Raw genomic sequence first — 15,437 nt, forward strand, 5'->3', positions numbered from 1 at the left:
TGCTCTTGCTGAGGCTGGTCTTGAACTCCTGACCTCGAGCCATCCTCCTGCCTCAGCCTCCTAGCACTAAGCTTTATCATATAACAAAGATCCCCTTTCCTTCACTTACAACAATATTTTTTTCCTTTTTTTTTTTTTTTTTTTTTTTTTGAGACAGAGTCTCATTCTGTCTGGGTAGAGTGCAGTGACATCATCACAGCTCACTGCAATCTCAAACTCCTGGGCTCAAGCCATCCTCCTATCTCAGCCTCCCGAGTAGCTGGGACTACAGGTGTGCCCATGACACCAGCCTAATTTTTTCTATTTTAATAGAGACGGGGTCTTGCTCTAGCTCAGGCTGGTCTCAAACTCATGAGCTCAAGCAATCCTCCCACCTTGACCTCTCAGAGTGCTAGGATTACAACCATGCCTGTCCCAACAACCTTCTCATTTCTTTCTGAGTCTTCCACTTGACAAGTCTTTAATGTCCTTTTTTTTTTTTTTTACTAGCAGTCTATTTAAAGCAATACAGGCTTTTTCTATCATGTTTCTCAAAATTCTTCGTCTCTGCTCACTGCCCAATTCCAAAGTCACTTCCATATTTTTTGGTTATTTGTTATAGTAGTATGCCTCTAACAGGTACCTAAATCTCATCTAAATATCATCAACTCAAAAGTCCCAGACCTCATCATATAAGTGTATGGGTGAGGCTCTGGGTGTGATCCATCCTGGGACACAGTTCTTTTCGCTGTGTGGACCTGTAAAACTTAGAAAACAATTTCTCTGATCTTAAAATACAATGAGACTTGCATGGAATAATGGTTATGGATATTCCTGTTCAAAAAGGGATAAGAAAGATAGAAGTGTAACCAATTCCAAGCAGTTTTGAAATCCGGCTAGGCAGACTCCATTTGGTTTCTAGGCCTGGGAACAATCCTCTGCAGCTTGACACTGTCCTCTGAATCATCCTTTTTCAAGAAAGCACATATTTGCAATTGAGTAATTGTTCCCTATCTCTGGAATTTTGGGTGTTGGACAGCCTTTCATTTTGTACTCTCTCTGTCCCTTTCAATTCACCTGACAGTGTTTCTGCTGGAATTATAATACCAGTGTTAGGGAATGGAGAAACAGACCCTTTGTAGTCAACAGTGAGGGACTTGAGTTGGTATAGCCTTTTGGAGATATATTTGGAATATGCATTTTAATAATATTTAAAAGGCTTATTTCCAGCTCTTCCATTTATGGGAAATTATTGTAGGTAAGTAATCAAAGATGTGGGCAAAGATTTGTCTTAAAAAAAAAAAGTAGGGCCAGGCGCAGTGGCTCACGCCTGTAATCCTAGCACTCTGGGAGGCCGAGGCGGGTGGATTGCTCGAGGTGAGGAGTTCGAGACCAGCCTGAGCAAGAGTGAGACCCCGTCTCTACTAAAAATAGAAAGAAATTAGCTGGCCAACTAAAAATATATATATAGAAAAAATTAGCCGGGCATGGTGGCACATGCCTGTAGTCCGAGCTACTGGGGAGGCTGAGGCAGTAGGATCGCTTAAGCCCAGGAGTTTGAGGTTGCTGTGAGCTAGGCTGACGCCACAGCACTCACTCTAGCCTGGGCAACACAGCGAGACTCTGTCTCAAAAAAAAAAAAGTAGGATATTTGCAAAGGATGGTTTATACTAGAACCATTAAAAAGTCTGATTTAACAAAAATAAAAGTCATATTGAAAAGCATTTAATCTCAGGGGAAATGTTCATGATATATTAAATATACATATATATTGTTTATATTGTATGGTAAAGATATTCCATATTTTCTCAATTCTAAGACTCCATTGAATCATATCCATGTAATAACTGTTAGAAAACAAAACAAATTCAGAAGCATTAAGATGGAGAGGAATTACATCAGAAATTATCTCTAGAATTACATGATTTATAATTAACTTATTTTCTTCTTTATGTCTTTCTGTATTATCTAAAACGACCATATTCTATGGTTCCTTTGTTTACTTATCTGTTTATTTAAATTAATGGCAGTTGGTTGTAATTCAAAAAGACAGTTTTAGGTAGAGGCTGTTAGTAATGTGGAGGTCATACTACTTTTGCTGATTCTTGCCTTTGAATGTTATGAAAAGAATTAAATGTATTTGTGTGTTGTTTGGATCCTACATCTGACTCTAATATCCCTTTAATGAGTACTTTTTTTTTCTTTTTTTTTTTTTAAACCTAAGAAGCTGAAAAGAGTGAAGATTCTTCTGGTACTGCAGGCCTCTCAGGCTTACATCGCACATACAGCCAAGACTGCAGCTTTAAGAACAGCATGTACCATGTTGGAGATTACGTCTATGTGGAACCTGCAGAGGCCAACCTACAACCACACATAGTCTGTATTGAGAGACTATGGGAAGACTCAACTGGTAAGTTTGCTTTAAATCAAAGGACAGATTGGTAAGATGTGCCTATTTTACTCCTCCTTGCTCCTCAGGAAACAAAATTTTAACTCAGACATTTTATGCCTTCCAACAATAATTGTTCAATATATGAGTAAATATAATTAAGCACGCACTCCATATGGAAAACATAGTATCTAGCATTATTGGGCAGTGTTGTAGTTGAGTCAAAAGAAATGCAACTTCTTGAAGTTGAGATTTTTTCATTCAACTGATATTTATTAAAAACATACTTTGAGCCAAAATCCATGTAGAATGACATAGAAGAACAAAAAGCTCATGTTTTTCCCCTGGCAAAACCACTCCAGTAAATATTACAAATAAAAAAGAAATTACTATAGGGATGCATTTGCCTTGGCTTAGAATTTGTTTTCAAAAAGGTTTCCTAGAACAGTTGAGACATGGAAAATGAATAGAAGTTAATGAAGCCAGGCTGGGCATGGTGGCTGATGTCTATAATCCTAGTACTTTGGGAGGCCAAGGCAGGAAGATCGCTTGAGGCCAAGAGTTTGAGGGCAGCCTGGTCAGTAGGGAGACCCACCCCTACAAAAAGCAAAAACAAAAATTAGGCAGGTGTAGTGGTGTGTACCTGTAGTCCCAGCTACTCAGGAGGCTGAGGCAAGAGGATCACTTGAGCCCAGGAGTTTGAGGTTGCTGTGAGCTATGATGACGTCAGTACACTCTAACCGAGGCAACATAGTGAAACCCTGTCTCAAACAAAATACAAAAAGACAGAAAAAGAAGTTAATAAAGCCAAAAACAGGTAGAAATGTGAGCCAGGCAATGCAGTTTTTTTAGCTGCCAGTCATGTGAAATACTTTTGAATACCTTTGCCTAAGTGCTAAATAACGTCCTTCAGTATGTCTGCATCCTTACTAAAGCACCCAACTCTAGGTGTGTACTCACTGGAGCAAAGTGGAACAGGTCTCATCACCTTCTTTCCTCATTCTCTGTGTTATATCTTTTAATATGAAGGAGTAAGTAGCATTTTTTAGGCCTCATTACACTTCCTTATTTTAAAATATTATTTCTTCTAAGATATTAAGAAACTGTGGCCTAAAAAGCACAGTGTTAGATTCAGACCATGGCAGAATGGCTTAATGGACTACTTCCTAATTTTGCAGTGAATGTGTGATTTCTGAGGCAGGCAGGGTAGCATTCATCTGTAGTCCTAGCTCCTTGGGAGTCTGAGGTGGGAGGATTGCTTGAGCCCAGGAATTTGAGCCCAGCCTGGGCAACATAGCAAGACCACACGCATCTCTTAAAAAAAAAAAAATAGAATGTGTGATTTCTTTTAATGATGTCTCTCTCTGTCTCTCTCTCTCTCTCTCTGTCTTTCTCTTTCTCTCTGTGTTTAAGGTGAAAAATGGTTGTATGGCTGTTGGTTTTATCGACCAAATGAAACATTCCACCTGGCTACACGAAAATTTCTAGAAAAAGAAGTTTTTAAGAGTGACTATTACAATAAAGTTCCTGTTAGTAAAATCCTAGGCAAATGTGTGGTCATGTTTGTCAAGGTAAGAAATTCATTAACCCCAAAAGTATCACTCATTCCCTGGGAATAAAATTTTAAAACACAAAAATCAGTATTTACAAAATTACGAACTCTCTTTTAAACTGTTTGGTTTTTTAAGCTGTGTCTATATAGCTATATGTAAAGATTTAGGAAGAAATTAACCTGAACATGGTTATGAAAGACCATTTGCTGCCCACACTGTTAAGTTATATGCAGTTAGCTTAAGTTGCCAAGCTAATTGTTAGGAATGTTATTTTCTGAAGGATAATCATAAATTGTCAGTTTGGTTTTTAGGTAGTTAGGTATGCTTTTCTGTATCTGTCTTATATACCTGAGCCCTGTCCAAAACTTTCAGGAGTAGTATAGCTATATGAAATATTATAGTTGCAAAGAGAAGTGGTAAGCTAAATAGAACTATTCGTGTTTATAAGTCAAAGGGTGTGTATTTAATAAGTCTATTCTGTAGCCAAGGAAATATTCCTAGATCTCTAGCCACTTAACCATTTATTGTTAACTGCCAGAAAGTCTAATCCATTTAGCTTTTGTTTCGTTGTTGGTTGGTATTTGCTTTTGTATTTTTTGGTTGTGGTTTTCAGAAAATGCACCTAACTAGTTTTGTTCTTATCCCCCCCAGGAATACTTTAAATTATGCCCAGAAAACTTTCGAGATGAGGATGTTTTCGTTTGTGAATCACGGTATTCAGCCAAAACTAAATCTTTTAAGAAAATTAAACTGTGGACCATGCCCGTCAGCTCAGTTAGGTTTATCCCTCGAGATGTGCCCCTGCCTGTGGTCCGTGTGGCATCTGTATTTGCAAATGCAGATAAAGGGGATGATGAGAAGAATACAGACAATTCAGAAGACAGTCGAGCTGAAGATAATTTTAACTTGGAAAAGGTATGTAGAGAGTAACCACACAGAAAAGAATTTTATGTCTCAAAATATGTATTCCAAAAAATAAATGAATAATGTATTCAGAATTAGAAAAAAAGCAATAATATAAAACCTTAGCCAAAGAGAAAAGACAGAAACTATAAAGGAAAAAAAGACATTAATACTTAGAAAATAGTATAATTGAATTTAAAAGTAAGACAGGCATGGTGGCTCGTGCCTATAATCGCAGCACTTTGGAAGGCTGGGGCAGAAGGATCCCTTGAGGCCAGGAGTTCAGGACTAGACTGGGCAATATAGTCTCTCTACCAAAAAAAAAAAAGTTTGAATATTAGGCATGTTATGTGCCTATAATCCTAGCTACTTAGGAAGCTGAGGCAGGAGGATCTTTTTTTTTTTTTCCAGCATATTATGGGGGTACAAAAGTTTAAGTTACCTATATTGCCCTTGCCCCTCCCCACCCCCAGTCAGAGCTTCAAGCGTGTCCATCACCCAGACGGTGCACATCGCACTCATTATATATGTATATACCCATCCCCTCCCCGCCTCCCATCTGTCCGGCACCCAATTAATGTTATTCCTATATGTGCACTTAGGTGTTGATCAGTGAAACCAATTTGATGGTGAGTACATGTGGTGCTTATTTTTCCATTCTTGGGATACTTTACTTAGTAGAATGGGTTCCAGCTCTATCCAGGAAAATACAAGAGGCGCTATATCACCATTGTTTCTTATAGCTGAGTAGTACTCCATGGTATACATATACCACATTTTATTAATCCACTCATGTATTGATGGACACTTGGGTTGTTTCCACATCTTTGTAATTGTGAATTGTGCTGCTATAAACATTCAAGTGCAGATGTCTTTTTTATAGAATGTCTTTTGTTCTTTTGGGTAGATTCCCAATGCAAATGGTAGGTCTACTTGTATCGCTTTAAGTTATCTCCATATTGCTTTCTACAGAGATTGCACTAGTTTGCAGTCCTACCACCAGTGTATGAGTGTTCCTATCTGCACGTCCACGCCAACATTTATTGGTTTGGGACTTTTTGATAAAGGCCATTCCAGGAGGATCTTTTGAGCCCAGGAGTTTGAGGTTGCAGTAAGCTATGATCATGCCACTACACTCTAGCCTGGGCAACAGAATGAGACCCTGTCTCAAATCTAAGCGCTAATTCTTTGGCAAATCCAAGGAGAAAAACTATCAGCTGTCTTAATAAAGGAAAAATAAGGGGTTAAGCTCAGACACACAAAATGTGGAAGAAATCTAAAGACTGTACATTTCTGCTGATAAATTTGAAAGCCTGAATAAAATGAATAATTTTCTAGGATATTGCAAATTACCGAAATGGAATCAAGAAGAGATATAACATGTAAGTGGACAACAACATGAAGAAATTGAAAAAAGTGTGAAAGAGCTAATGCCAAAGAGTACTGAGATCAAATAGCTCCATAGGTGAATTTTTTTTTTTTTTTGAGACACAGTCTTACTCTGTTGCCTGGACTAGGACTAGAGTGCCATGGCATCAGCCTAGCTCACAGCAACCTCAAACTCCTAGGCTCAAGCAATCCTTCTGCCTCATCCTCCTGAATAGCTGGGACTACAGGCATGCACCACCATGCCTGGCTAATTTTTTCTATATTTTTAGTTATCCAGCTAATTTCTATTTTTTAGTAGAGATGGGGTCTCGCTCTTGCTCAGGCTGGTCTCGAACTCCTGACCTCAAGCGATCCTCCCGTGTCGGCCTCCCAGAGTGCTAGGATTACAGGCGTGAGCCACTGTGCTTGGCCCATAAGTGAATTCTTATAACCCTTTAAGGGACCTATAATCATAATGCTGTTTCAGAACATGGGGAACAAAGAAAACTCCCTGGTTCATTTCACAAAGCCAAAATAAACTTGATTCCGCAAACTGACAAAATAAAAACATAAATGAGCTCATAAGTGAGCTCAGTCTCATGAATATTAATGCAAAATTTACTTGGGAAAAATATTTTTATAAGTGAAATTAGATTCGTTAAGAACAACATGGCTGGCCGGGCGTGGTGGCTCATGCCTATAATCCTAGCACTCTGGAAAGCCAAGGCGGCAGGGGGATCCCTTGAGCTCAGGAGTTCGAGACCAGCCTGAGCAAGAGCAAGTCTCCATCTCTACTAAAAATAGAAAAAATTAGCTGGGCAACTAAAGATAGAAACAAAAAATTATCTGGGCATGGTGGGGAGTGCTTGTAGTCCCAGCTACTTGAGAAGCTGAGGCAGGAGAATTGCTTGAGCCAAGGAGTGTGAGGCGGCTGTGAGCTAGGCTGACACCGTGGCACTCACTCTAACCTGAGCAACAGAGTGAGACTCTGTCTCAAAAAAAAAAAAAAAAAAAAAAGGAACATGACTAGGAACAGGGGGAGTTCATTCTAGGAATGCAAGCATTGTTGAAAATTAGGAAAATCTTTACATTTTATTATATTAATAGATCAAAGGAAAAATTTTAAGTCTTTAGATGGATATTTCCTCAGTGTGGTTTCTTAAAATTGTATTTCTATCTTGAGCCTAAAGGCTGTAAAACAAATTCCCTTTTAAAGGTATGTACTGGTGATATTTGTTGTACCACCATTAGCTAATATTTTCTAGAAGTAGCCAATGTAATTAGATAAACATGAGCAGTGAAAATACTGACACTAAAGAAGCAAGATTACTTTTTGCAGATAATGGGGGGAAATTAACTAAAATGCTTTAGGAAACAGAAAATTCAACAAGTATAAATTTGAAAGTTCATCTACAAATCAATAACTATCTTGTATAAACCTAACAATAATTTATAAGACTTTTGGCTGGGCACAGTGGCTCACACCTGTAATCCTAGCACTCTGGGAGGCCGAGGCGGGTGGATCATTTGAGGTCAGGAGTCGAGACCAGCCTGAGCAAGAGCGAGACCCCATCTCTACTAAATATAGAAGGAAATTAGCTGGACAACTAAAAATGTATAGAAAAAATTAGCCAGGCATGGTGGCGCATGCCTGTAGTCCCAGCTACTTGGGAGGCTGAGGCAGTAGGATTGCTTGAGCCCAGGAGTTTGAGGTTGCTGTGAGCTAGGCTGACACCATGGCACTGTAGCCCGGGCAACAGAGTGAGACTCTGTCTCAAAAAAAAAAAAAAAAATTTATAAGACTTTTAAAAGTAAAGAGTTAAGTACATTATAGCAATGGTTAGAAAAATCTTATGGAAGAAAATATCCAGTTCACATTACAACAAAATACATTAAGAAATGACCTTAACAGGGAATATATAGAACCTCTAAGGAGAAAAAGTCAACCTACTGAAGGACATAAAAGACTTGAATAAATTGTTTTTGAAACTTGACAAAATTATTCTAGCATTTTTATTAAGAATTAATATATACACTCACCAGAAAAGGAGGAAATAAAGAATGTTGAAAAGAGCTTTGCCATGCCAGATATTATTATGTTTTATAAAACTGCATTTAAAAAACAAAATTTGAGGTACCTGCTCAGCACTAGTCAATGGAAGGGATAGGCTTTTCACAATTAAATCCAAGCATAAATGGCTAATGAATGTAAAGATGGTATTTTAAATGAACAGGGAGAGGATAGAATCAAATGATACTGGAAAAACTGGTAGCCATTTGGAAAAAAAACACCTAGCCTCTCCATTGCTTCATATTCTAAAATAAATAAGACAGAAACATTAAAAAAGAGAAACAGTAAGTGTACTAGTTGCTAACATAAAAACATTTGTTATTAATATTTAACTATAATTGTTTTTCAATAATAAGTTTGGAATGGAGGAAACTTTTATGTGCATGATACCAAACCCAGTAACCATAAAAGGAAAAAACTGATCATTTTATTGATTTACAATTGAAAATGTCATCAGTTAAGTTAATAAAACAGCCTGAGGACTACTGTTTCTAATATAAAAAGAGCTCTTTGAAGTCTAGAGGGGAAAGTAGCACTAGAAAAATGGGCAAAGGACCAAACATAATTTACAGAGTGAAGGCAGCCAAAAAACGTAAGAAAATGTGTTAATTATCCTAATAATTTTTTTTGTTTGTTTTGTTTTTGAGACAGAGTCTCACTTTGTTGCCCGGGCTAGAGTGAGTGCCGTGGCATCAGCCTAGCTCACAGCAACCTCAGACTCCTGGGCTTAAGTGATCCTACTGCCTCAGCCTCCCGAGTAGCTAGGACTACAGGCATGCGCCACCATGCCCGGCTAATTTTTTTTTATATATATATATTTTTAGTTGTCCAGATAATTTATTTCTATTTTTAGTAGAGACGGGGTCTCGCTCAGGCTGGTCTCGAACTCCTAACCTCGAGCGATACACCTGCCTCTGCCTCCCAGAGCGCTAGGATTACAGGCGTGAGCCACCGCACCCGGCCAATTATCCTAATAATTTTTTAAAATGCCAGATTGCCCAGGTGTTCAAAAGACTGATAATACATGTGCAGATATGGGGCCATACACTCTTATCTCCTATTGGTGGCATTTCATTGCCTCTGACCCAGCAGTCTGATAGCAAGGAATGTGCTCCAGTGGTAACACTCCACAGTGCTCCAAAAAGAATTCTCCACAAGAGGTGACATCAGTGTTGTTTATAAAAGTGAAAACCCTAGGCTAAACCCAAATGTTCATGAATGGGAATTGAATAAGTTGTCATACATTCATATGATGTAATGCTGTGCAGCCAGTAAAAGGAATAAAGTAGATCTATGTGTATAGTAACATTGAAAATTTTCCAAGATATTTGAAAAAAAAAGGTTACTAATTAACAGGTTGCAGCATGATGGGTTGTATTCTCACCATTATTCAATAAAACCAAAATGCCACAGCCATACCACCCTGAGTGTGCCCAATCTCATCTGATCCTGGAAACTAAGCAGAGTTGGGCCTGGTTAGTATTTGGATAGGATTCTACCTTCTGCCTGGAATATTGGGTTTTGTAGGCTTAAAGGAGAAAAAAAGTATTTTACATACATGAATGTGAAAACAAAACTGGGTGATGCAGGGGTTGGATTACAGAAGACGTTCATTTTTTTTAAGTTTTACGTGCTGTAATGTTTGAATTATTTCTAGCAAATACACTGCATGTATAAAATCAAGAAAAATGAAATTTTACATTCTTAATGTAAAAACTAGAAAAAATTGAATTCTTAATGTTTTTTAAAATACTATCAATTTTAGTGTCCTAACACTATTGTGTTAGAAAGGGACCTTGGGAAAGAATGTGACAATTTTTACCTTTTACGTTCTGCCAGTATGTGTGGAATTTATAGAATCTTTTTTTTTTTTTTAAGAGAGTCTCACTCTGTCACCCTGGCTGAAATGCAGTGGCATAATCATAGCTCTCTGGAATCTCAAACTCTTGGGCTTAAGCGATCCCCCTGCCTCAGTCCCCAAGTTGCAAGCAGTACAGGCATGCCCCACCACTCCCAGCTAATTTTTAAAAATTTTTTTGTAGAGATAGGGTCTCACTATGTTGTCCAGGCTAGTCTTGAATCCTTGCCTCAAGAGATTTTCCCACCTCAGCCTCCCAAAGTGCTGGGATTACAGATGTGAGCCACCCCGCTCAGCCAGGATCAGTAGTTTTAAAAGAAGAGGAAATAGCAATCCAGCATGAGAATTAGATTTGTTGTCTAGTATTTGTAAGTTCCCAGGGTCCTGTCTGATAATGAGTTACTTGGGTTTTTTTGGTCTCATATCTTTATTTTAATAACAAGACAAGTCATTCCAGGAACTGTTTTAAAGAATAACTTTAGAACAGAATCCATTCCTAAAAGAAAAATGTTTTCTTAATCTCAGGGGTTATTTTTTTTTTACAGCTTCCATTCCTTCAGGTGCCCCAGCATGTATGTGGGACCTTTCTCATTCTTAAGGATTTTCCAAGAAGATTATTTCAGTATCACATTTCAAGTAATAAAGATCAGGACATTAAATTATTTGGACACCCTAAAGGAGATTATTTTTAAGTGCGAAGTTTGAAATATTCTCAGACAAGGAGATGCAATAGAGAATTTGGGGGTTTTGGAATTTCTTTAGCTTTTTATGTTTTGGAGTTAATATATTTAAAATATCTAGTCCTATACCCATTATCTGCTAGGTTCTCAGGATCTTTACCATCTTTACATTTATCAGAGTATCTTTTTTCTTTTTCTTTTTTTAGCTGGGACTATAAAACAACAATAACAATGTTTGTTAAGTGTTTTTCATAAGTCAGGCATCGTTCTACGTACTTAAGCATGGATTATGTCATTTAAGCTTTCTAACAAGTCCACTATCATTATCCTCATTGTACAGATGAGGAAACTAAGGCACAAGAGGTCAAGTAATTTGCCCAACATCACAGCAGCCAGTAGGTGACAGACCCTATAATTTATTCACAGAGTGTGTGTGTTTGTCACAGAGGCTGGATGTTCCTTTCCATGTTGGAATAAATTAAAATAGTGAAATTTTTAAATCTATCCTTTTTTTTTTTTTAGACAGAGTCTCACTCTGTTGCCCGGGCTAGAGTGCCGTGACATCAGCCTAGCTCACAGCAACCTCAAACTCCTGGGCTCGAGCAATCCTCCTGCCTCAGCCTCCCGAGTAGCTGGGACTACAGGCATGTACCACCATGCCCGGCTAATTTTTTCTATATATATATGTGTGTTTTTTTAGCTGTCTGTATAATTTCTTTTCTATTTTTAGTAGAGACGGGGCCTTGCTCTTGCTCAGGCTGGTCTCGAACTCCTGAGCTCAAACAATCCGCCCGCCTCGGCCTCCCAGAGTGCTAGGATTACAGGCGTGAGCCACGGCACCTGGCCTAAATCTATCCATTTTTAATGTTACAATATTAAGGGAGCTCAATGAATGTGGTGAAGAGGAAGCTTGTGTAGAATTTGCTCCTTATACTCTGCAGATTATTTTATAAAGGCTTTGGGAATGGGGGGAAGTAAGCAGAGGGAATAAAAGCATCTTGGGGTAACATTATTTTATGAAAATTAACTAGAAATTTAAAATAGAATACTTGATAAGACTTAGTTTGATTTCAGTAACCTAGTTTTTTGGTTTCCTAACCTTTGTCAAAGCTTCTGTTGTGGTGTTTTTTTCTTTTAAGTTAATGCAAAGGAAAGTCTGCTTTTTTTCCTTATTTCCTGTCTACTCTTTGTCAGCTGCCTTTTTTCAACCAGTTTCCTTTACCACAGGACAAAGAAGATGTCCCTGTGGAAATGTCCAATGGTGAACCAGGTTGTCACTACTTTGAGCAGCTTCATTACAATGACATGTGGCTTAAAGTTGGCGACTGTGTCTTCATCAAATCCCATGGCCTGGTGCGCCCTCGTGTGGGCAGGTGAGCATCATTGAAGTAGGGAAGATGAGATTGGGTCGGAGAGATATGGAGCCAGTAGAAATTTCATCACTCTTAGGATGAAGACAAAAGGCCTTCCCCTGGCAACTTCTCCAGCTTTCTCTCCTACGACACTTGGCCTACTTTTACATTTCACCACGTGCTCTTCTTTAAATTACTCTTGTGGGCTCTTTTATTTTCTTCTCCCACCATTTACTACTGAGCTCTCAGCTCAGAAATCTCCCTGTCTGCTTCAAAAGGTAAACTCCTTTAACTTAAATTTGAAATGGCACTTCCTTAAAAGGCAATCAGTCTTTCCTGTCCCCTGCAGACTAGGTTAAGTCTCCCTGTTACACAGGCTCATAGCACCTCAAATTTCCTTCTCCTTAGAGTACATATCACATGTTGGTGTTTATTTTTTTAAGTTTCTATACCCTGAGTTTCCAAATGCCCTGAAAGTAAGAACTCTTTTTTTCTCACCTTTGTATCCACTGCTGAAATCATAGTGCGTGAAACATAGTAGGAGCTCAGATACTTGATGAACAAGTAAATTGACAAAAGGACAGAAGTATGGTTAAATGGCAAAAACAGCAGTAAAAGAGTTCAGTACAGGATTGGGCTGTAGACAATAGTGGTTAAGAACCGTAGTTGGTTCTAGGTGGTCTTGGTTTAAGACCCAGCTCTGCTAGTGACATGTCCTTAGGCAGAGATTTACCTCACTGGGCTTGGGTTTCTTCATCATATTCAGTAAGTTATTACACCTACTATTTACCAGGCTCTGAGGGTACACTAGTGAATAAAACAAATATTCTTAGGTCTGTGGAGCCACCTTCTAGTGAGAAGACAATACGAAACATCTTGAATAAGTAAAGTATATAGTATGTTCGATCATGATACATGCTCTAGAAAAAATAGAACAGGATAAGGTATGTTGGGCATCCCATGATTGGAGCAGGGAGGGTGGTCTGTATAGACCTCACTGAGAAGCTGGCAATTGAACCAATACTTGAAGAAACAAAGGAAGTGAATATCTCAGAAAAAAGTATTCTGGGCCAAGGGAACAGCCAGTATAAATACCTGAGAGAGAAGCATGCCAGGCCTGTTGAAACCAGCAGAATTTGTTACTAGGAGAGTGAGCCATGCATATGTTAGATAGGAGATGAGGGCTTAGGAGTAGGGTGCAAATCATATAGGGCCTCAGAGACCATTACAGGGACTTGGGCTTTTACTGAGTTAAATGGCATGCCATTGCATTGTTTCAAGTACAGAAGTGACATTTGACTTAGGTCTTAATAGGATTGCTCTGTTGGTTGTTGAGAATAGACTGTAAAGGATCAAGGGTAGAAGCAAGGGGATTTGCTAGGAGGCTATTGCAATAATCCAAGCAAGAATGATGGTGGCTCAGACCAGGGTGATTGCAAAGGTTACTATTTTTAAGGTCACATTAATAGTATTCTTGATAAATGGGATGGTGGGTCTGAGAGAAGCCAGTGGTGACTCATGTGTGTTGACCTGAGGAACTGGAAGGATAGAGTTACCATTAACTGAGATGAGGATGCTGATTCGTGTCAGGAACCATGACAATATGGGACGGTAATAATATAACTTTATGGTTGGTTGTGAGGAATACTATATAGTACTTCATAGACAGATGTTAATTTTCATTTGTTTCTGGGGAGGTATCTGGCTTTCATCAGATTCTCAAGAGGTGAAGGGGCACTAGATCTTGATCTTCAAAAAAAGATCATAAACCACCATCTTAAAGGAATGTCTGCCCCTCATGTGACCTCACCCCAAATATTGATGTTTTGTGTCATTACTTGGCTCACAAGTCTAGTGACATATGGTTAATTGTGTTTTCATCTTGAGCATCTCAGGAAGACATTCTGGTAGTCAGATAAAACTATTACATTATATACTTTGACATTATTTTAAAATATTTTTTTCCCTCAGATGAGTAGCCAAATGTTCTTTTCTCTTTTTCCAAGTATCTTCTCATGTGATTAAAGGGGGGAAAAATCAACGAAGTTGTCTTATCAAAACAGCCAGTGAAACTCCTCTAAATGGTACATATTATTAAGTTTTTGGTTAATGGAATTTTTGTTAGATTAACCCTTCAAGAATGAAACTATTTTAATGTGATTTCTCCATTTTTCTCTTAAGAATTGAAAAAGTATGGGTTCGAGATGGAGCTGCATATTTTTATGGCCCCATCTTTATTCACCCAGAAGAGACAGAGCATGAGCCCACAAAAATGTTCTACAAAAAAGAAGTATTTCTGAGTAATCTGGAAGAAACCTGCCCCATGACATGTATTCTGGGTAGGTATTTGTGCTTTTTCATTTAATCACATTCATTCCATAAAAACTAATTGAATACTGCTTCTATGTTAGTCCTGTTCTGGGAGTTAGGTATATAGCAGTGAACAAATCTAAATCTCTGCCGTCTTAAAGACTTACATTGGGGCAGAGGTTGGGGAGTCAGTAAATAAATTAAAAAATAAATACAGGCTGGGCGCGGTGGCTCACACCTGTAATCCTAACACTGTGGGAGGCCAAGGTGGGTGAATCACTTGAGTTCAGGTGTTTGAGACCAGCCTGAGTAAGAGTGAGACCCTGTCTCTACTAAAAATAGAAAAATTAACTGGGTGTGGTGGTGCACACCTATAGTCCCAGCTCCTCAGGAAGCTGAGGCAGGAGGATCGCTTGAGCCTAGGAGTTTGAGTTTGCTGTGAGCTAGGCTGATGCCACCACACTCTAGCCAGGGCAACAGAGTGAGACTCTGTTTAAAAAAAATAAATACATACATAAATAAATACATAAAGCATCAGGTGGTAATTAGGCTGTGAATAAAAATAAAGGAGAGTAAGAGGATAGAGAGTAGTATTGAGGCTAAGGCCTGTGGTCAGAAAAAGCTCCTCTGGTGGGTGACATGTGAATGGAGCCCTGAAAAAAGTGAGGAAGAAAACCATTTGAGTGTCTGAGGTTTTATTGCCTTTAGGCATAGCAGATGCCAAATGCAAAGGCATGTTTGAGACACAATAAGAAAGCTGGGTGGCTAGAGCAGGGCAGTGGGTTATGGTAGGGGATAAGCCCTCTGAGGTGGACATCCAGTCATGGTAGGTCCTGTAGATAATGCAGAGATTGAGTTTAGAGTAAAGGGGAAGTCCTGGGAGGGGTTTGAGCAGAGTGGTGGTATAAGCTGACATACACATTAGAGGAATCACTATGGCTGCTTTATGGAGAATATGTTGTAAGAATAGGGTA

The 15,437-nt window shown here is 38.7% G+C and overlaps 1 protein-coding gene across 16 annotated transcripts in view; it reads left to right on the top strand.

Moving 5' to 3' along the window:
• PBRM1 (polybromo 1) overlaps positions 1-15,437 on the top strand; it is a 120,342-nt gene that overhangs the window by 79,219 nt on the left and 25,686 nt on the right. For all 16 annotated transcript variants that reach the window (XM_045530028.1, XM_045530029.1, XM_045530020.1 and 13 more), the window contains 5 exons: positions 2,204-2,389; positions 3,782-3,939; positions 4,573-4,836; positions 12,029-12,174; positions 14,335-14,492. In XM_045530028.1, coding sequence (XP_045385984.1) covers positions 2,204-2,389; positions 3,782-3,939; positions 4,573-4,836; positions 12,029-12,174; positions 14,335-14,492 — 912 coding nt within the window. The remainder of the gene's footprint in view (positions 1-2,203; positions 2,390-3,781; positions 3,940-4,572; positions 4,837-12,028; positions 12,175-14,334; positions 14,493-15,437) is intronic.

Source organism: Lemur catta, chromosome 18, assembly GCF_020740605.2.
Source record: "Lemur catta isolate mLemCat1 chromosome 18, mLemCat1.pri, whole genome shotgun sequence".
NCBI classification, from domain to species: domain Eukaryota; kingdom Metazoa; phylum Chordata; class Mammalia; order Primates; family Lemuridae; genus Lemur; species Lemur catta.